Raw genomic sequence first — 21,273 nt, 5'->3', positions numbered from 1 at the left:
TGGCCTCGGTGATGCGATCAACAGTTTTACGCAGGTCCTGCTGCAAAAATGCCCACTGTGCCAATCTTGGCCTCCAGCGTGTCCCTTGAATCTGTAATGGCCGCAAGCAAGGCTGCAGTATCCGGGATGGGGCGAAGTGGAGGGCCTCCACATGCAGATGTTGCAAACTGGACCAGGGTGCTCTGTTTCGGACCCGTGGCGCCAGGTTTGTCCTTCCCCATTGTGAATCCCACCAATTAGCAGTTCCGGTTACTTCTGGGGTGAATCTCAATCTGGCAGGGTATACATGGTCAAGGGGGTGGGGATCCGCCGCCTCTGGGGACTCTCCAAGGGGAGCACCGTGGCCGGTCCTCACAGAATCCCTCCCCCACTAGGTCACAAGCCACACTGGATCCAATCCAGCCACCTCTGCAACCCGCAGCGAACAGCCAAGCAGAAGCAGACCCTTCTAAAAGAAATTAGCTTACCGGATTACCACCGCACAGAACACTACTAATACCCTGGCATCTAGGGGCAGTGTCCTCTTCAGCAGTGCAGAATGCAGAGGTGCACAATGTTGCCAAAATCTACATGGCACCACACAGGAGAACCCCACTTCCTGAGCCTCAACCACGGGGCCCAAACCAGTAGTGCAGGATGGATGTAGGAGCCGGCAGAGCCAATGCCGGTTATCTGGAAGCCCTAAGGAGAACAAAGATGGCGGCAAGTGCGTAGTCTAGACCCCAGACCCAATCCGGGTCCCCAAGGCAGCCGCTTGTCTCCAAGACCGCGGGTGGACACCTCTTCACGCACCAGCACCAACAAAGCCCCAGTGCGTCTCAGCCGCAAGCAGAAACAATCCTCGCAACCAAATCAAATAACCTCAGCCAGGTCCACGGGACCCTCCCACAGCCCGGACCCCGACCAACAACAAGACCGTCACCCAGTCAGGCCTGGTAGGGCAAGGACGTGCGGCAGCCGACCACCCCAGCATAGCCCTCAAGCACCCCTCTTACCTCGCCTCGGGGCGGCACCCGGTCCAGGCCCCGGACACAGCCACACAGGATCAGATGGCAAGTGAGGGGACACCAAGCATCAGCCGCAGTACGCTCCTCACCACCCTCGCACTTGCCCGCAATCCACCAGCGGAAAACCCTCTTCGGCTCACAGCGGCACACCAGTGACTTCTCCGTCTTGAGCACAGAGGATTTGCTGCACTAGAGTAGGATGGGGTAGGATTAATGGCACATTAAGGTGGTGGGTGTACGGAGCTCATTCAAGCTCTGTCCGCCATGATTGCTGGCCAAGCCACACCCCCCCAAAGCATAGCATTGTGACACATTCCCAGGTCAGTTAAGTTCATGTAACTCTCCACTGAAGAAAAACAAAGGTTTTTCATTTAAAACCCTCACCCACCAGATGTGATGTTGTAATGTTGAATCATACCTGCGGTCTCCAGAGGAATATCCAAGTAGGTGGAAAGAAAGAGGCGTCACCTTGATGTGAGTGTGACAACAGACCACCCTCTCCCCTCGGAGGTACCATGATGCAACATTGCAGCATTATATTTATTGCTAAATAATGAACGCCTATTAGGTGGTAACAGTATATATGTTTTTTGCATGAAAATAGTGTGCATCCAGTGTGAATTGACAAGAGTGTTAACAGGGAACCAGCTTCCTGAGGTCCTGAAAAGGAGCCAACTACGGGAATGGCTCGAACATGTTGACCTTTTAGGGAAATAGACCCATTATAAATCTCTTATGCTAAAACTCCACCTATTTTTTAACCATACAGACTAGTTGTTAAAATAAATTAAGGGACACCTACTTGCCAGGTATTTTTAACTATACACCAACAATCCCCACTCCCTCCTTTCAGAACAACTTCGTAATCATTGTATATAAGAACAGAAAGTGCTCCCATGTAGGTCATAGGTTGTAGCACTCCCCAATCCACAGCGGAACCGGGTGGACCTGATGATGAAGCATGCCACCAAGGGGTAACCCTGGTAGGTGAGGGTTTTATTGTTCCATCTCACTAGGTGATGACCTAATAACTTATGAAAATGTGGCATGTGCAATATATTCAGGCTACAAAAGTATGTCTTTCCATAGTTTCTAAGCTAGGATAGTTAGTTATGTCCTTAATGCTCTAAAGTCCAAAACAGCCAAAAAACCTTGTTCTAAAAATATGAGCCAGGATGTGAAAGACATCTGTAGATTCCATTGTGTTTAAAATATGATTTCTCCCAATCCATTCTCTAAAGTACAGTTTGTTTCTTTTTGATATCTCCCTGAAATTCTACTTTTATTTCCTCAGCCTATTGGGACTCTTATAAATTCCAGTGGCAGCTAGATTTCTATTTTCTTCCCAAACTCAAAAAGTATAAACGCAGTGGATTCCAACTTACTCTTCATCAAAATACTAACTATTGTTATTTTCTTACTCCTATAACTGTAGTCAGGGAAGTTATTTTCTAATGGTCCAGATCTAATTCTCAGGACTTTTCTTTTTCTATTTTTACCTTACCAGGATGAAATGGAATTTGGTTATGTGGAGGCTCCTCAGAAATCCTTTCCAGTGGTCTTTGATTCACCCAGGAATGGACCTCTGCAATACTTTCCATTCAAAAATATCTTGGTACGTTGAATTTTTCCATATTTGTCATTCTTGAATTGTAATCACACCTTCCACATTTGGTTCCTTTTTTCTCACAAAAGACTGCTAAATCCCAACACAATCTTTGTCACTCTCATGAGCAACCATAATGACAACACCTCCTCTGCCTCATAAGATCTCCTTCCACCTACAAGACACTGCCTCATCATCTAAACGTGATCAGATCAACCCAACAAGGGAACTTGTCTTGTTACATTCAAAACTTTCATTCCGATCCAAAACCATTTTACCCCCACCGTATGCCCAGTCCCTCCCTTGGCATCATTATAAAAGATCTCTTCATCCTCCATATACACCTCATTACCCTCACACAATATTTGTGCAGGGCTCTCTATGGCGTCAAGAACCCCATGATACCCTTCAGAGTTGCACAATAGACTTCAGTCCTTATTTAGAGTTTGGCAGATCTGATACTCTGTCACAAACATAACAAGTGGCATATGATATAATGCGCTTGTAATATCGCAAACGAGATATCAATCATGTTTGTGATGGAGTATCTCATCCGCAAAACTCAAAATTAGGCCCTTCACCTTTCCATGAGACCATGATGACCTAAAAACAAACTGATCTATATTTTTAGAATGATATGTCCAGCCGGACAGAGGTCATTCACGTTTACTTAATAAACAAAATTCAAACATAGAACAAGGATACCTTCCACAAAGCCCCTGTGAGGTACACAAGCCTGTGCCCAACACTAGCGGGGTGATTTACAGTTGGAGAGGATAGGAAAGGTTTTAAGGCAAACAAGCGTTTTTCTGTTTACATATACATTGCACAGAAAATATCAGACAGCACCATTACATCAGTTTCATCAACCAAATATATATGTATAAGGTGCATGAGCAAGTCGACGGCGTTTCGGTTCCCCTTAAAGGGTCATGGGAACCATCATCAGGACAAATAAATAATTGCCTTATTACACTCAACCTCAAATTGCCGAGGCAGTGCGTAGTTTACACGGGGCAGGTCGATGCTCGAAGATTAGCCCGGACCGAAAGCCCAAAATGGGGCTGCGGATTTCCGTGTTACAGAGTCGTAACCGGACGGCGCCAGGGTAGCCAGAATCGGCTGTCATGGAGGAATTCCCTGGACGCCGATTCTGGCTACCCTGGCGCCGTCCGGTTACGACTCTGTAACACGGAAATCCGCAGCCCCATTTTGGGCTTTCGGTCCGGGCTAATCTTCGAGCATCGACCTGCCCCGTGTAAACTACGCACTGCCTCGGCAATTTGAGGTTGAGTGTAATAAGGCAATTATTTATTTGTCCTGATGATGGTTCCCATGACCCTTTAAGGGGAACCGAAACGCCGTCGACTTGCTCATGCACCTTATACATATATATTTGGTTGATGAAACTGATGTAATGGTGCTGTCTGATATTTTCTGTGCAATGTATATGTAAACAGAAAAACGCTTGTTTGCCTTAAAACCTTTCCTATCCTCTCCAACTGTAAATCACCCCGCTAGTGTTGGGCACAGGCTTGTGTACCTCACAGGGGCTTTGTGGAAGGTATCCTTGTTCTATGTTTGAATTTTGTTTATTAAGTAAACGTGAATGACCTCTGTCCGGCTGGACATATCATTCTAAAAATATAGATTTGATTTCGTCTATATTTATTGAGTATGAATTGAGAATTGCATGGGACCACTGTTGTTTTAGAAAATTGTTCCCCGAGGTCCCTAGCTGACTGAATTGGGGTCCCTTGTTGTTAAAAAAGCTAAAAAAAACTGGACATTCAAATTCGACTGTTCTTATTGTGTAAGAGGCTATTACATCTCAAAAGAAACCTCTGCACCTCCCAACTTTATAAAATACCTTGTGACCTTACAGACCGACCTCTTCTTGCCTCCATTATGGTGTGTTCTAAATATCTGACATGACATGCAGAGTTGATGACTGTACACAGACTCATTGTAAGACTACTCATTGGATGTAATACAAATGTGTGCTTTGATAACAGTTTTAAGACACTTCTATTTCTCTTAGAATGTAAAGGAATGTTTCTAATTCTGTACAAAAACTTCTATCATATACCATTCTCAAGGGGCCGGATTTTGGCTATGTGACAAGAGAACCAGAAGACCCCAAAGAAGTCAACAGCTTGGACTCCTTCGGCAATCTTGAGGTGTGTCCTCCAGTGACAGTGAACGGAAAGGAGTACCCATTGGGTAGGATCCTGATTGGTGGCAAAAATCCTGTGTAAGTGTATGAGTGAATGAAGGCAAATGGTTCTACCACAGGAGTCCAGAGTGACTCAGAGTTACCAAAGGGATAAGATGAGGAATAAGACAGGAAGAGAAAGGACAGATAGGGAGCGAAAGAAACATTGTTGCTATGAAAAAAGATGGATATAAGGTAGGCATAGAGAAAGCGATGAGAGGAATCGACACATATATATGGAGAGATAGTTAACAGACTAATGAGAGAAAATTGGAAGAGGAAAATCACATGAATGAGAGAAGTGTAGGCTATGGGGTGGAACATGGCAGACAGTACAAATTAATTCAGAGTTAAAGATTTAAAGAGCGATGAGGAAGAGAACACTTGTATTGAAGAGGGATAATATATGGTGAAAATGATAGCGAGGATAGGGAGAAGAAATAATAAGCAAAATGTAGAAAGGGAAAGACATTTTAGATAAAGAAAAAGAACTGGTTCAGGAATGGCAGTAGGATGATATTCTCAAATTAGTTTATATGAGGAATTGTGAGAAAAGATCAATGTTTTCCAGTGTGAATCTTTTCCAACTCTTTTAGCCTGCAGAAAAGGTACATGATTACACTATACTAATAGACATATTAGTTAGACTGTTCAAAGTATTACCTTGCTAATGTAGTTGCAACTCAGCTTGATCAAGATAATGGCTTGTTAGATGTGGACACCCCCAGCAATGAATATGTGCACTGCACAACCCTCCCTGCGGTCACTGGCTCCCGACCTGCAAGAGCCGTCCCCGTTAACTGAGTTAGGAAGCATAAATTGACCACCAGAACAGAAGCATAAACAACCAGTCTCTGGAAGAATAAATTCTATGGGGCTAACTTAAGAGAGGCTTACACTGCGTCATTTTTGTTTACACTTCCGCTGCGCAAGCCTCTCAATCATATCTATAAGGCCACGCAAAGTAACTTTGCCTGGCTTTGCATGGCCTCAGAGATATGGAGTGAGACAAAATGGCACAAGTCGCTGCTGTTGCCCTAATCTGCACATGGGAGGTGTTCCATGGGTGTTGTAGTGAGTTTTCCTGTGGAACATCCATCAAATTTGAGGCTGCCCCAGATTTACTTAATCAAGGAAACCTTGGGCTGGTCCAAAACCTTAGGCCTCCCCAGAGCAGGCGTAACAAGGAGAAATATTTTTATATTTCTCCATGTTTTTTTCCTCTTTACATGTGTTCTACATTCTGCAGCAGACATCGAAAGAGGAGAATGCCCCTTGGTATTGTTTTTGTGCATGAAGGTGGCCCTTACAAAAACAATCCTGCATGCAAAACAGACACTCTTGCACCATGGTGCAAGGGTGCCTGCATTGGCATTGGCACTATGCAGCAAATTGGCAGCAAATTGTGCACTATCTTGGGGGAAAAGGAATGCACCGTATTTCAAAAATGCAGTGCATTCCTGCCCTTTCATGCTGGTGTAGGGAAACACAGCAATAGGGTTTGCGGTGCTGCCCTACATCAATTCTCCGTGAATGAAGGCCTATAATTTGAAACCCAACACTAGTAAATGACACATATCAGTAAATAGTATATCCGTAAAACATACATGGGGCTACAAATCCAAGCATGATGTACAGCCCCAGCACAGGCAGCCCTACCTCACAGAACACATAATCTGTCAAGTACCACTGAGCATGCTCACCATAGAGTTGACTCCTGAGATTCACCTCAATAAGACTGAGCATGAAAGGATGCGTCTGCTCAGTCTCTTTTGCATGGCCACCATATTGTCAACTTAGTGAAAAGGGGCTTTTGGAGATTTGATCTGGAAACACATAATAGCCTCAACTAACCCCAGACTTTCATTCATTCTTACATTTTCTACACAACCATTATGCTTGTCTAAATACACGCTCCCAAAAGACCACTAATCCTATCTCAGGTTTAGTTCCATTCTACATGGGCATAAGGAGAAACATGGACACTCCGAAGTGGACAGTCCACAGAGAATAAACCACCTTCCAGAGAGAAAATGTACCTTTTGAGGCTAATTATTTAATGGGTTAAAAACAGCACTTGTAATATGAAAAGGCCATCTTAATTTTGAGAAATCTATGGCCTAATTTGTAGATGGGCAATAAGGGACAATCTTCCCAAAAATAAAGGATTTCCTAATCAACCATCAATTGTTCCCCTGCCTCATTTAAAGGTGGGTACCATTTTATTCACACCAGTGGAAATATTGCCATATGTAAGACTTTCCTGACAGCCAGCTACCAAATAACTACCACTTGCAAAGTTTTGGACAAGCTGCCCTACAAAGGGGAAGTCTTCCAATTAATTTTTTCCTGCCTGGAACTGGATTGCAAGCACAGAAATCCCTGGCAGGGCAATGTACTCCAGGTGTACACCAGGGGACCTCCTTTTTTTGTTTCCAAGTTTCCAAATGCACAGTGTTTCCAATAGTGTTCCAGCTGAGCCTGAGAAAGCACTTTACATATATAATATACTATATAAGTGAACCAGCGCATATATTTAACCACTATGCTTGGAATAAAGTAGACATCTTTTGACACCATCCTCTGCCAGAACATGTTAAGTGTGAGCAGGTGCCTGTGCCAGCTCAGCTTGTGGCAAATCTCCTGCCCAGCTTGCCTGCAGCCCGCCACCCTCTGTTGCCTGTCTACCTGTTGCCCTCTGTTTGTGCCTCCTCTGCTTATTTCATGCTATGTTTTGCCTTTTTCTGCTTGTTTTTCTGCCGTCTGTTTTTCCTTTTCTGCTTGTTATTCTGCCCTCTGTTTTACCCTCTTCTGCTCTGTTTTGCCTTTTCTGCTTGCTCGTTTTTCTGCCATCTGTTTTGCTTTGTTCTACTGATTTCTTCCCTCTTCCAACTATTTGATTCATTGACATTTTCTGTTTCTGTTGCGCTTTGATCTATTCCACTTGGGGTCCCTTATGCTGTGCATTTTATTTTTGCACATGATTTTTAGAGTGGCAGGGAGTCTCATTTGGGCAGTGGGCAAGTTACGGGATATACTTCCCCAACTCACACTGTCTGTCCTGCAAGGCTCTAGAAATATCAGACCATATACAGAAAGATCACTCTCCTTTTGTGTAGCTTCCAGCTTTAAAGGATTCCTATAAACTTCTCTATTGCAGTGAACATGTCTTAAAATTATTCAGATTTTCCCTTGGGTTCTTCCTGTATACATTTTTTGTGAAAGGATTGCAATGAACCCTTTGTATAGCTGCCTCAAGCTCTATGGGGTCTACAACAAGGATACATTCTTTCAACATACTAATCATTAAACCCTTAATATTTTGTCCTTCTAAAACTTTTGAGATGTTCAATACTTTGACATTATTTCATCCCACATTATTTTCCAAGGATTCTATTTTGTCTCTGAGTTCTTTCTCTCCTGTTTTCAAGCTCTGAATTTCACCATGACTGGCTTCAACCTCTCTAAGGAGCTCCTCTAATAAAGCCTCCATCACATACATTCTCTCCATTAAGGTGTTCATTTTGACTTCAATGGCAGTGCAAGTTTCTTGTATTCTTCCTTGATTCTTCTCCAATATTGTGAATTTGCCTCTTATCTCGTCTGGTAAGGTCACTAGTAATCTCCCAACACCATGCTGGTTTTTAGAGTCTTGAATGCCAGGACTGAAACTTTGAAACTGTACTCCATGGGGCTGTACATGTTTATGCACCTCCTCTCTTGCTAACACCTGGTACCTGGTACTTTCTTCAAAGATCATCCTGTTACCCTCTGCTCCCTGCTTCTCCACCTCCATTGTGCCACATTCTTTTTTGGACTGGACCTTGAAGAAAGATCTTAGGGAGGGGGGTGACCTTAATGCGCTCTGCTGGTTTAGACCCTCTACCCCGAGATACTTTCGATTTGCATTTACCCCGGGGCCTAACGGAAACTAGACTTAGGTTTACCCTTTGCACTAACATCCTGGATGGGATGAGACACCACAACTGGCTTCTGAGTCAACTCCCCAGTCGTTGCCTCCAAACATATGTTTCTATTCCTCAAAGCCTATCTGTATTTTCTCCCCTCAATTCAGCCTCCTCATTTCTCCAGATCCTTGTTGCAATCACCTTTTCTCTTTCTCTCTCGTGTCTTGAAAGGGGAGTTTAGAGGATTACCGGGTTACTTCTTGCTACTTTTCCTGAGCCCACGCTCTGGAGTCATATGGCTCCTATCCTCCTTCTGCTCACTAAACACAGTTTTTGCAGGAAACTGAGCTGGGGATACCCAACCAGTGCTGAAGCTGCCTGGTATGCTCCGGAAACAAATCTGCACCGAGGCTCTATGATCCTTACTGAGTCTCAATGTCGCCTGTGCCAACAGCCAGGGACTACCACGGTCCACAAGGGTCAGTTCCCCTCTAGACCTCTGCGGAAAGCTCACCGCAGCAAGTTAAACATCCTGCAACTGCACCTCCAAGATGCGTGAGCAGGCCTGCCAAGTACAAACGCATTTCAGTGTGGTGTTCCCACATAACCGCACTGAAAAGCATTGTCACGCATTTTTGCCACTGACCGCACTCTGTCTGCTGACCACTCTGTCTGCTGACAGCGCTGACACTTGCTGCCTATGCCACGTACTAGTGGGCGCTGGCGCCTCTGACACCTGTGCATACGCCCGACCTGTGCTGCAGCAGATTTCACTTGCCAGCACTGGCTCAGGAACAGTTAAAGAGCTCTCCGTGCCGTGCTACAATGTTACAATCTGTGCTCTGCTGCCTGGAGCCCCGGGTCGTTGTGTTACAAGCGCTGATGGGGCCGTTAGTAGAGATTAAGCAATAGCTTACTTAATCTCTACTAACGGCCCCATCAGCGCTGGGGATGCATGTCTTCACCTTGGAGATGCCCACGAGGGACCATCTCACAGGGAAAGCCATGATGGGTTCCCCAGCGGTATACAGCGCCGGGACGCCCCTTTGCTGGGGCAACTGTGCGCTTTAAAAGTATACGACATTTAACATTTACCATTTGTTGGCTTCCATTCTTTACCCGGCTGCTGTCTCAAACACTAGGCGCATTAGCATTGAATCGATAGGTTCCATTGAGGCTTAGGGGTCGTTGGTTGTAATTTTACTTCCAGCGCTGCTATTGGAAGGAGCTGAGAATCAAGCAGTTTATGTCAATTGCATCCTCCTTCTAAAGACAGGCTCCACATGGGGTTCATCTGTTGCTGTGCCCTGTAATTGTTTCCCAGACTTTGTTTTCTTTTGCCCACACTCCCGTCTTCCAATTACTGCCGTTGCCCTCTAGCATCTATTGGAAGGTTGTGGAGTCTTTTATTAGAGGATCTTTCTGCTTGTCGGTTTTGGCCTGGTCACTTGAAAGAGGTAGCAAGGTGGATTCCCGTGCATAGCTGATCTACAGTAGAAGCACATGAACTCACTGAGGACAGCTGGCAAACCGAAATGATTGCCTGTCCGGGGTGGCTCCCAGCCTGAGCCTGCTGCCTGCCAGAGTCACACTGCCTGCAGTGCTGCAAAAGTTGAAATAAGTACTAGTTATCAGGTACTGCCACCTGTGTGTCACTGTGCTAATAATTATAAGACATTATTTTCAATGGCAGGGCGCGATGAGCAGCTGCCTCAGCCTTTAGTCTGGATCAGTGGTTGCACTAGCCGCGGTCACGGGTCAATTAGGCATAGGTGGATCATCCGTGATAATTAAACAGTTCGTGAAGTTGTTGGGGCCTCTCTCATCCTTGCTATTGGGCCGGGGTGCGTCACAGAGAGAGGCCCCGAATCCTGGGATGGTGCTCTCCAGATTGATTTTGCAGGGAGTAGGGCGGGGGGGCACATTGGCTGGCAATCTGTTTTGTTTTTCCGCCGGCCTATCCAGTGCAACACTAGGCATGCTTTCACCACTGTGTTTTTTGGGCCTCCAGTCCGAGCCGCAAAGCCAAGGCTCAAATGGGTGTCATTTCTGATTTTAAATGTTTCCCTCGTCTTCATTGCTTGCTTGATTTTGCTTGCAAGAAAGTGTCACTCATAGTGTTTGAAATGTCACCCATAATTACACTGAAATAATGAAAATGTCACACATAGCAATCTGGAACCTTGGCAGCCATGCGTGAGCTTAGTCCATCACCGAGAGGCAGGTAGTTTAATTTCCTTATGTCGCACATTCACGTTACAACGCTACATAGCACCACAGAGAAAAGAGAACTCCTGGCAAGCACTCTATGCTCGCCGCCATGTTCCCACTTCATTTACCTGTCCCTTACAATGCTACATAACACCGCAGAAAAAAGAAAGCTCTACAGAGTAATTTGTAATGTAAGTTTACGATTTAATATATATTTTATTCGTAAGGACTTCAATAAATAAAATATTGGATTTCGGAAATATCTATATCTCTTTCTTTGTTTTATGTGTCACTTTCTTGGTGTCTGATTTTTTTCTCTTCCCCTTTTTCTCAGCTTTTTCTCTTGCATAATGTCTTATCTTTGTATTTTTCCATTAGGTCTGATATTTGCCCCTTCTCCTCTGCTTGTCCGATCCTTGTCTCTTTTCTGTATCTCCGTTTTTTCACTTCCCTTCTGGATAACCTTTGTTTATCTCTTTATGGTTTCTTTGTTGTATCTACAGCCTTTGCCTCTTTTGCACATGTTTGTTCAGTGTCTCTTTTCTGCATCTCTGATCACTGTTTCTAACAGGCCTGATCATTTTCTTTTTCAAATCTATGGATACTCCTATGTCTTATCTTAGCCACTACATCTCTTATGTATTTACACTGTGTCAGATTGTTGTCTCTTTTCCATGTGTTGGAACTTTTTCTTTCCATTACAATAAATATTGCTTTTGTCACTTATGTCTGATCCATGTCTCACTCCCTTATGCCTGATCGTTATCTATTCCTCCTCCATCTGTTCCTCTATGTCCCATGTGATCTGTACCTCTTGTGCTGTGCCTGATTTCTCTCTGACTCTCTCTCTCTCCTGTCCTCCTCCCACTTTCTCTCGGTCCACTTCTGCCCCTTCTCACTTTCTCTCATTTCTGATCTCTTTCTTTTCTTTCATTTTGTCTGATAATTGTTTTCTGCTTTTTCATTGGTATCAGTATTTATTTTGTGTGTAGTATCAATATTAAATTGCTGAAGTAAAACACAATATAATTACATTATAGGAAAGACACCATTTTCAGATCACAGATACATGAATTTGTGCAGAAATATCAGCCTACATACTTTTTGGTCGATGAATGTAAAAAGAAAGAACTGCAATTAGGACAAATAATGACCACTAAAGACCAATCAGATTTGTGAACAGAGCCTTAAGAAATTAATCACAATGCATTTAAAGTTTAATATTTGACCACAAGATCTGTATATTCTTTATGGCGACCAACTAGAATATCCCAAGAAGCTATCAAAGAATAATATGATAAGACCTACATTCCAAATAGAGAGAATGCGCCTCTTAAGAACCATCAACTCTTTTGTCATCGAGAGTATCTCGTCAGTATGCAAATACTTGGCAGTAGAAAACATCATTAAAAATAATATTTCTGATGTTAATCTGAAGTTCACAACCACACAGTATGCCATGGCTTGGATATCATCCCTTATAGATTGCCTAGGGTATGACAAGAATAGATGAAGCCAACTAGCCTAACCTCCCCACATATCCTCAGGCACTGGAATCCATTAGATCGAATTTAGCAAGATTTGCATATAACCGAAATAATGATGAAACAATTTGTTATACCAATCTCAGTTTACAATCTGGTCCAGTTCATCTGAACATCAGAACCATACCTGCCCCAAGAATCTAGCAACACATTTTTGCTGAGTGCTTTTGAAGCTATGCTATGATTTTTTTTTATATAAAACAACTGTTTATAGATATTTGAAGCCTTCAGTATTAAAACACCTTTTAGATGTGGCTAATTCTCACAAACAACCAGTAATCAGCTCCTAGTCAGCAAAGCACACCAAAGATATATCAATCTATTTCATTGAATCCATTCACCACCTAAATACTCTACAAAACATTTTGTATATCCAGACCCACCTAAACTTCTTAAGGATTGATAGATCTTATTTACATTGTACCATTTTGAAAAATACCCGTTTTGTTTTTTCTAAATCAAAAATATTCCAAACTAGCCCATGCCTGTTTAGGTACCTCAACCACTGTAGACATTTCCAAAGTGCCTACAAAACACTTGGGGCTTCATTTACATTCAGGTGTTAACAGCCCTAATGTTAAAAATTGCTGCTCACCTGGACCACTTTTCTGATCTTGCAGTCTTTTGAATTGATTTTATATCTATCCTCCAAGGTTTTCATGTATTGTTCACCTTGTAGTTTCTCCAGTACCCACTTTTTGTAGAAATGTGCAGTCCACATTGCGACTACTTGTAGTATTCAAGAGTATGGAATACATATACTTGCATTACGTAACTGTGGTATTAATTTCCCATCCTCATTTCTTTGCGAGTTAGATCATTGTATTTCTTCGAATGAGTGATACATTATGTTTTTCAAGAAAAAGTACTTACTGATTTTTTCTCACAGCAAATATAATACTCCTCCATACCAAGTGGTGGTAGCCCATCCAGTTCCGTGTTTCCTTGCATTCTGATGCTTGTAGATTTGTCTTCTCGATTAAGAATGCAAAACAACAGTTACTAGAATGCAAAGTAAAACATCTTTTTGATGAACTACTTACATGTTTCCTTTCTCATGTTGCATCTTCCTTTCCTTTCCTTTTTGGGATCTTTTCTGCTCCTTTTTCTTTTGTGTCAGAACAAGTCTCTTTTCCCGCTAATCTTTCCCTTGTGTCGCTCTCTCTTTCTGATTCTCTCTATCTCTCTCTCTATCCTCTCTTCCTTGCCTGTAAGTGCCAGATCAAGTCTCTTGTCCTTTGTGTTCTACTTGTCTGACTGCTATTTTTTCAGATATGATTATTGTGTCTTTTCTTGTGTCTGATCTCCTCCTTTGCTGTGTCTCAGTCTTGTCGCTTTTCCTTACTTTTGTTAATATCGCCACGTGTGATCTTTGACTCTTTTTCTTGTGTTTGTTTCTATCAGAAATGGTGGACTACAGATGGCTAAGGTTGTCAGAGACTTCCTTAACGCACAAAAGGTACAGCCACCCCTGGAACTGTGGTCTGATTGGTTGGAAGTGGGTCACATAGATGAGTTTTTAACATTTCTGCCAGCCCCTGACCCTAAGGTAAGTTTGAAAATTGAATTACATGCATGCCAATAAGAAATGCCATAGAGAAAATCGAAGCTCTTTGCTACTATAATGATTGCCTCTATTGTCATCTTAATTCACTCATGCATCCTGTGGTGGCTTGAAGTATTGTCTGTACTGTAATATTTAGATTACAGCCATCTGAACCTCATGTGCCATTTGGGCCACCTCTGCCTCTGAGGCTTCTCCAAGCCTGAAAGAAAGTGTTTTTTATGTTGCTTAGGTCCCAATTCACACCTGTTCAAAGCATCCTTCTTGACACTGTCAAATAGGTCCCTATAGAGTAAAGAAATCCCCAAAGCAAATTATGGGGCAAATGTTCTTTATCAATTAGCAGTACACTCTTACGACCAACCCTGGCAAGCCCTAGACTCCAGCTGCCATGTTCGCCTTCTTTGAACCTAACATTCCACATTCCACCTTCCAATAGAATAGCCCACACAGGCCAATTAAGACAGTGTAATATGCTTAAAACATGCCTACAAACACAACATAGCTCTCTTCCCAAAAAACCCTTCACAAAACATTACAAAAGAATACAATGCATGCACAATTATTACCCATACTTTGCATACAATTAAAAAACTAGTTACACACTCTAATATACATTAATGCATTTCAATACTGCAGGTAAACAATATTTCAACTTCTTGATCAGAACATACTCCTTTAAATATCCAGGCAACATTTGTATTCTGTCACTCCTCTTTACAAACATTCCTTTCGGCTCATCCTGAACAATCCTTCTACTGCACTCCTGCATCCTCACCACAGCTTCTTCCTCACCTCTCGTTCACCTCTCTAGCTCATCCTCACCACACACATCAATATTCCTCATATTGCATCGCTTCCCATCCTCTAGTTACATGCTACATTTTCATACTTTCACATCCTTCTAAGGAGAGGACCATTCAGACAAACCTTTTCTCATACCTCGCAACAACCGCATGTGTACAAAATTGCCACTCCCATACTCTCTTCCACCACACATTCCTTTTTTCTTATACCTAGTCTGTTTACCTGGTCTGTTTACTTTGTACTCTACTAGAGAACTCCTCCTCATTCGTTACCTTTTTTAAAAAATTTCCCATCCACCAATGTACAGCTTGTGTGCACAGCTTCCTGCCCTTCAACAAAATAAAAGGGCATTTTCCTGTGGATCTCCAATTGCTGCACTCAGGGGCTTCATCCCACACTGTTCTAGATATGCCTCAAACTCTTCTGAAATAAACTGGGGCCCATTTTCCATCAAGCCTCTTCAGGGTACCCTTCCCTTCTCCACACCTCCATACAGAATTCAGTTATGGTGGTAGACTTAATCTCACTCACCAAACTCACCTCTGGCCACTTAGAATGATAATCTACCATAACTATGGCACATCTCTTTCCACTGCTTTCCAGCCCGAACAGACAACAGATATCCATCCCTACGTTCTTCCATGGGTGACGTGCAAATGCTGTGGGAACAACCAGTGTCTCTCTCACACCATGTGACTTATCACTACACACACAACCCACACACATACCTTCTTACACACCTTTCTACATCACGATCAGCCCCCGGTCACCAACAATCCTCCCTCACCTTCCTCTTCATACTTGACATCCCCCCATGATCTTCATGTAAAATTTCCAACAACCTTTCCTTCAATTTGAATGGTACCACTAGCTTATTATCTCTCCTCCCAACCCCATCCTGACATGACAGTCCAAACCAAACATTTTTATAATTCTTCAATCCACACACATCTTCCACCACTGACCAATCTTTCGGTAAATTATTTATGAGTACTTGCATCTCCTTATCCTTCACAACCTTTTCTTTCCACTCCTTTTCAGAAATGGCTTTCACACTTGTGCATGTTACATCTGCAGACATCCATTCCTCCTCATTGTCTTCAGAATCCTTTGAAACAGCAACCATAGCTGGGGGACGGAGTTGTTCAGTGAACTGATCGACAGATGATCAAGGGCAGAGCGTAATTCAGTTTCAATCTTAATAGTCTTATCCGTGAAGAAATCAGCGAATTCTTCACAGTTCAGCACTGACCCTTGACCCAGAGACGAGAGATTAGGATGGCCGTTGGCTTGGGACTTGATGAATTCGAACAGGTTTTTTTGAAAAAAAATGTGTTTGGTCTAGTTGAGTTCTGAAAAAGGTGGCCTTCGAGCATCTGATGCGCTTATTGTAAATGCTTCTCAGGGATCTCAAATGGTAGAGATGTTCAAGGGAGGGATGGGATCACCACATCCTTTCAGCAAGTCTTAAATTTCTTCTTTTGGAATTAAGACTATCATTGAACCATGGTATGGAGGGGCAGATTTATGAGGCCCTTGCGCCACGTTTACGCCGCTGTTGCGTCACGCAAGGCGGCGTGAACGTGGAGCATCCCTACGAGGCATTTACAACGTGACGCATCTATGGAGATGCGTCACGGTGTAAGGCCCTGCGCCACATGAAACCTGCGTCAGGTTTCATGTAGGCGTTCCGGTGCAGGGGGGGCGTTCCGTCGCAGGAATGCCCCTGGAAAGTGACTCAGTGAAATCTACAAGATTTCACTGAGTCACTTTCTACGTCAATTCCTTACGCCTGCTTGAAGCAGGCGTAAGGGTGATGCACCATGCAATGTAGGGGTGGCCCCTGTGCATTGCAGGAGTCATGTCGCACTTGCGACATGACTCCAGCAATGCGCCGCCCGTACGCCGAAAGATGCGTCACGCATCTTCCCTGCCTTGCACCATGGTGCGCCGCATTGTAAATGCGGCGCACCATGGGTGGCGGAGCTGTGGCGCACTGTGGCGCAACCCTGGGGATGCGCCAGTTAACATAAATCTGCCCCGGAGAGTTTAGCGGACATTTTTTTAAGCTGTAGGGGTGCAACCGAGTCTAGTACCTTAAGCATTGATTGGTTATAGTGAGCGGTAAGGTCATGGGCATCCGACATGTTCAAGGGAGGGGACAGGATGTTATCGCACAGAACAGTCAGATCTTGAGAGTTGATGTTCTGTAGACGTCTTTTTAGCTGTTTTGGGTTCTTAGGCTGGGCTCTACTTGTTCTTAACGATTCCAAGATGAGGAAGGTGATGCAGAAGTGGTCTGCTCAATCAAATGGGAGGATCGAATCAAGGTGGATGGAGTTGGGCTTACCAATGACAAGATCTAAGGTAGCTCCTTTGATATGAGTAGGGCTCTCACAGATTTGGATTAGGTTTAGGTCAAGTAGGAATGATTTAAGGCTATTGACCACCACATCATTACGATTGTTCCAGTGGAGGTTGCAATCTCCCAGGAATATCTGAGTGCCATGAAAATTAGCATTGGCTGAGATGATGTCGATGATCTGCTCTGTGGAGGGAAGGTTGTCACGAGGGGAGTGGTAAAACGTGTGCAGTTTGCATGAGTGGGTATTACAACTAGACACCTCATTACAAAGGTATTCACAAAATGGCAGGAGGTCAGCATGTAGTACTTTCACTGCTAGATTGCTGCGATGTAAACATGTGATGCCTCCACTATGACCACTAGATCTGTTGAACCTAATGATATCATAATTGGGAGGTATTAAAAAGTCCATGATGGGAGCAGCTGATTCATTTAGCCAAGTTTCCATCAACATAACAATTGCCTCCATTAATTTGATCTTGGGTGATATTCCATCATATGACATGGTGTGGCCAAAATATTCCACACTCAGACGATCAAACTTACATTTGCTAGCTTCCACAGTGAGACCTGCCTCCTCCAAGATCCCACACACCTTCCACAACAACTTATCAGGCGCTCCCTTACTTGCCGCCCACACCAAAATATCATCCTTCCTGGAACACTCTCACATTTTCCACTCGACCCTACAAATTATGCACCACCCATTGTTACACTGCTGAAACAGATGCTAGTCCAAAATGCATACGAACAAAACAGAATGCTTTAGTTGGCATTATAAAAGAAGTCAAATGCTTTGACTCTGTGTGCAGCAACTCTTGATAATAGACGCTTGAGAGATCGAGTGTAGAATAAAATCACCCTCCTTTCTCACCAGCCAGCAGCTCATTTATATTGGGTATAGGCTGGTGATCCACTCATATCTCTCAAATACACACACATCCTTATACTACCATTGGGCTTAGGAGCAATGACCACTGGACTTAACCACTCTATTTGTTTGATGATATCCTTTTCCAACAATCTATCCAATTCGGCCTTAAGAGCATCTCGTAAAATAACTGGCACATTACGTACTTTGTGAGCCTTAGCAACAGCTCCTATTTTTAGAACAATTTTGAGTACAAATTCCTTTAAGTATTCTAATCCATTTCCAAACAAAGTTGGAAACTCTTTTCTCCACACATCCCCTTGATCAGGTGTCATCAACATCACCTGTTCCTTTGCATTTGGATTCAGCACAATATTTAGTGCCCTCTGTTCTCTCAGTCTAAGCAAACAACATCCTTTTTCTAGCACATACACACCAGGTAGTAACTCTATCCTTAAAATGCAAATCAGCCTGAAAACAACCCATAATAAGTAACCATAACACTCCATACCCCACCAACTCCATATTGGATGTCAACAGCTCCACTTCACCCAGATCACACCAGATCTCTTGATTGATCAAAGGATATGGTGAACAAGAGTCCACCCACATCGCAACATCAACCCCTCCCCATTAGAGACACCTTACATTTAGGTGGGCAATACTGATCATCTTTGGGGACACCTGTATGAGTTTCACACACTACCTTCATTTCAACATTGCCCAACATCAAAGCTTCAACTTCCTTCTTTGAACCACTTTCTTCAACCTTGTGTCCTTCCCTTTGCTGTTGTACCCAGTTGACTCTTTCCTTATGGTCGGTTCTCTTTTGGTTGCACATTCTAGGAAAATGCCCAACCTTATTACATTTGAAACATCTGGCCTTTACAGCTGAACAATTCCCAAACATAGCAATGTTCTTAAAACTGACACATCTATAGCACATTCTTCTTGCCCCCTCTGTCGGCTTCTGAATTTACTTCCTTGCTTCTGAGTGTTCTCCATCTTATTTACCACCTGTACCGTAGCTTCATTTGGTCCTTTTTTTCCTAGTTCCCTTACATAGCGTGATGTGTCTTCTATATGTTTTGCTACCACAATTGCCTTCTCCAACGAAGGTTCTTTCAATCTTAATAACTTCTCTTGTACCTTCATGTTAACAGTGCGATTTATTAGCTGATCTCTTATGATCTCTGCATGTAGTTCCCTAAAATTTAACGTAACTGCTAAGGTTTGCAACACACTTACATATTGGTCAATTGAGTCCTGAGCAGCCTTCACGTGTGAAAAGACACATGGCGCTCTACCGTCACACTAATCTTTTTTCCATAATGCAATTCGAACGCCCCCATAGCCATGCTTCAACATGGCTATCCTTCTCTGTGTGACACAAATGACACCTCCAACTGCTTCAAGATAAGTTTCAAGGGCTTCTGGCCAGTGGTCCCATGGCATGACCGCATCACCAGGGACAGCCAGGAAAACTATAGGGGCCTTGATAACTTCATTGCTGTGTACACCCAACAAAAAAAAATAAACGAAAGTCAGTTCACAGCACAACAAACTAATACAATAAAAGTAGTCACCGTTGCCATGATAAAACACAATAAATGAATACAATAAAACTAGTCACTGCTGCCCACTTGTCCTTCTTCCGCACCACTTGTGTTACTCTTCAATTCCAGTATCCATGTATGCATCAAACATGGCTCCCAAAAAACTCCATGGTGGGAGACCACCAAGTTCACAAACTAGTGTTCAACCTGTGCTTCCTCTGATTGGCAACAATAGATACCTTCCAACACCATTGGCCAATTACTTTGTTCAATAAGTGAGGCACACTTCGTTCTGGCAGCACAGAAAAAGCAGTTGGTGAGTGACCTTGCGGAATCATTTAATGCACACAGCACTATTGCTAACAGTCGCACACGCCGCTTGTGTAGCCACTCTTCACAGCTCACTTCCCCTTCGTCTACGCAAACTCTGCTAAAAGGCAGTGCACACGGAGTTGCTCTGACATGCTCCACTAGCGCTCACAGTTCACGCACAGCTGCTATACACGCAGTCCGCTCGAGATCATGGTCACATGCACTCCTCTCAACCATAGTGATAAACACAAACTTGTTGGTGACTGCCAAGGATCCAGCATGGCTACAGACTGCAAATGCAAGGGTCACCTGCCTCCTAAGCTCAGAAAGCTTATACTGCAGCTAAAAAAGCAGTATCAAAGTGGAATCGCTGACAAGCTATTCAACTGTTTGTTAAGCGACTCCATGCCATCCACCATGGCATTAAAAGGGGAAGTGGAGTAGCTAGAAGCGTATTGCAATGTGGTTGAAGGTGTGCTGTCCAACTCAATCAAACTCAAACCTAGAATATAACTTCCTCAAAATAGCAATTGAGGCTCACCATGAGAAAAGATGGAAGAAGCTATTCCAGAGTAACAGACAATGCACCTCGAAAGTGAACGTGTGTACTCTGATCTTTAGGATCATTTGGTAGGGTGGAGGTGTGTGTACTTATCTTTAGTGCACAATAGGTGGAGAGGTGTGTGCCATGGCCCTGTTTGCAATTAGTGGTAAGCTGAGTGTTCCATTTAGTAATCCTTAGTTTGCTTACAGAGGAGGGTGAGGTGGTCCTGCATGTACAAGTAGGAGGGAGGTGTTAGGTAAATATTTTGATTTTTTAGGACTGTGTTTGGTCGCAGGTGTGCATCTGTAGTTGGTGTTTCATGTGAACAGGTTATTTTTTAACATGTGGACAGATCCTTTATTTAGCCTCATGTTGCCAATGTTTTTCCCAGGGTTTCCATTTCAATCCCAGATGTTCTTGACTAAAGTCAATCACTTGCATTCTGGGATCTAAGTGCTCAAGTACGCCTCTTGTTCTAACCTAATATTTTATCTTCCTCCAGGGGTTCAGACTGGTCCTTGCAAGTCCCACTGCCTGCTACCAGCTCTTCAGGCAGAAGAGGCTTGATGGCCATGGAGATGCTGTTATGTTTGAAGGTAAGTGCACGCTCATGGCATGCAAGCCCAAACCAGCCTCAGATGGTCTCTTAAACTTACTTCCACTCCCAACCTTTGTGCCTTTACCTTGTGTCTGTCCGCCTCTCCTTCTGACGACTCTCACCAGTGGCACTACAACATTCCTTTTCCCCCTCCCAACCTTTTAT

At 43.5% G+C, this 21,273-nt stretch overlaps 1 protein-coding gene across 1 annotated transcript in view; it reads left to right on the top strand.

Annotated features, from left to right (window-relative positions):
• LOC147711063 (protein-arginine deiminase type-3-like) overlaps positions 1 to 21,273 on the top strand; it is an 80,263-nt gene that overhangs the window by 45,276 nt on the left and 13,714 nt on the right. Inside the window, exons 10-13 of the mRNA XM_086921885.1 lie at positions 2,515 to 2,622; positions 4,713 to 4,867; positions 13,896 to 14,040; positions 21,013 to 21,106. Of these exons, the coding sequence (XP_086778011.1) occupies positions 2,515 to 2,622; positions 4,713 to 4,867; positions 13,896 to 14,040; positions 21,013 to 21,106 (502 nt within the window). The remainder of the gene's footprint in view (positions 1 to 2,514; positions 2,623 to 4,712; positions 4,868 to 13,895; positions 14,041 to 21,012; positions 21,107 to 21,273) is intronic.

Source organism: Lissotriton vulgaris, chromosome 5 (assembly GCF_964263255.1).
Source record: "Lissotriton vulgaris chromosome 5, aLisVul1.2, whole genome shotgun sequence".
Lineage (NCBI taxonomy): Eukaryota > Metazoa > Chordata > Amphibia > Caudata > Salamandridae > Lissotriton > Lissotriton vulgaris.
This window is presented reverse-complemented; position numbering and strand designations above follow the sequence as displayed.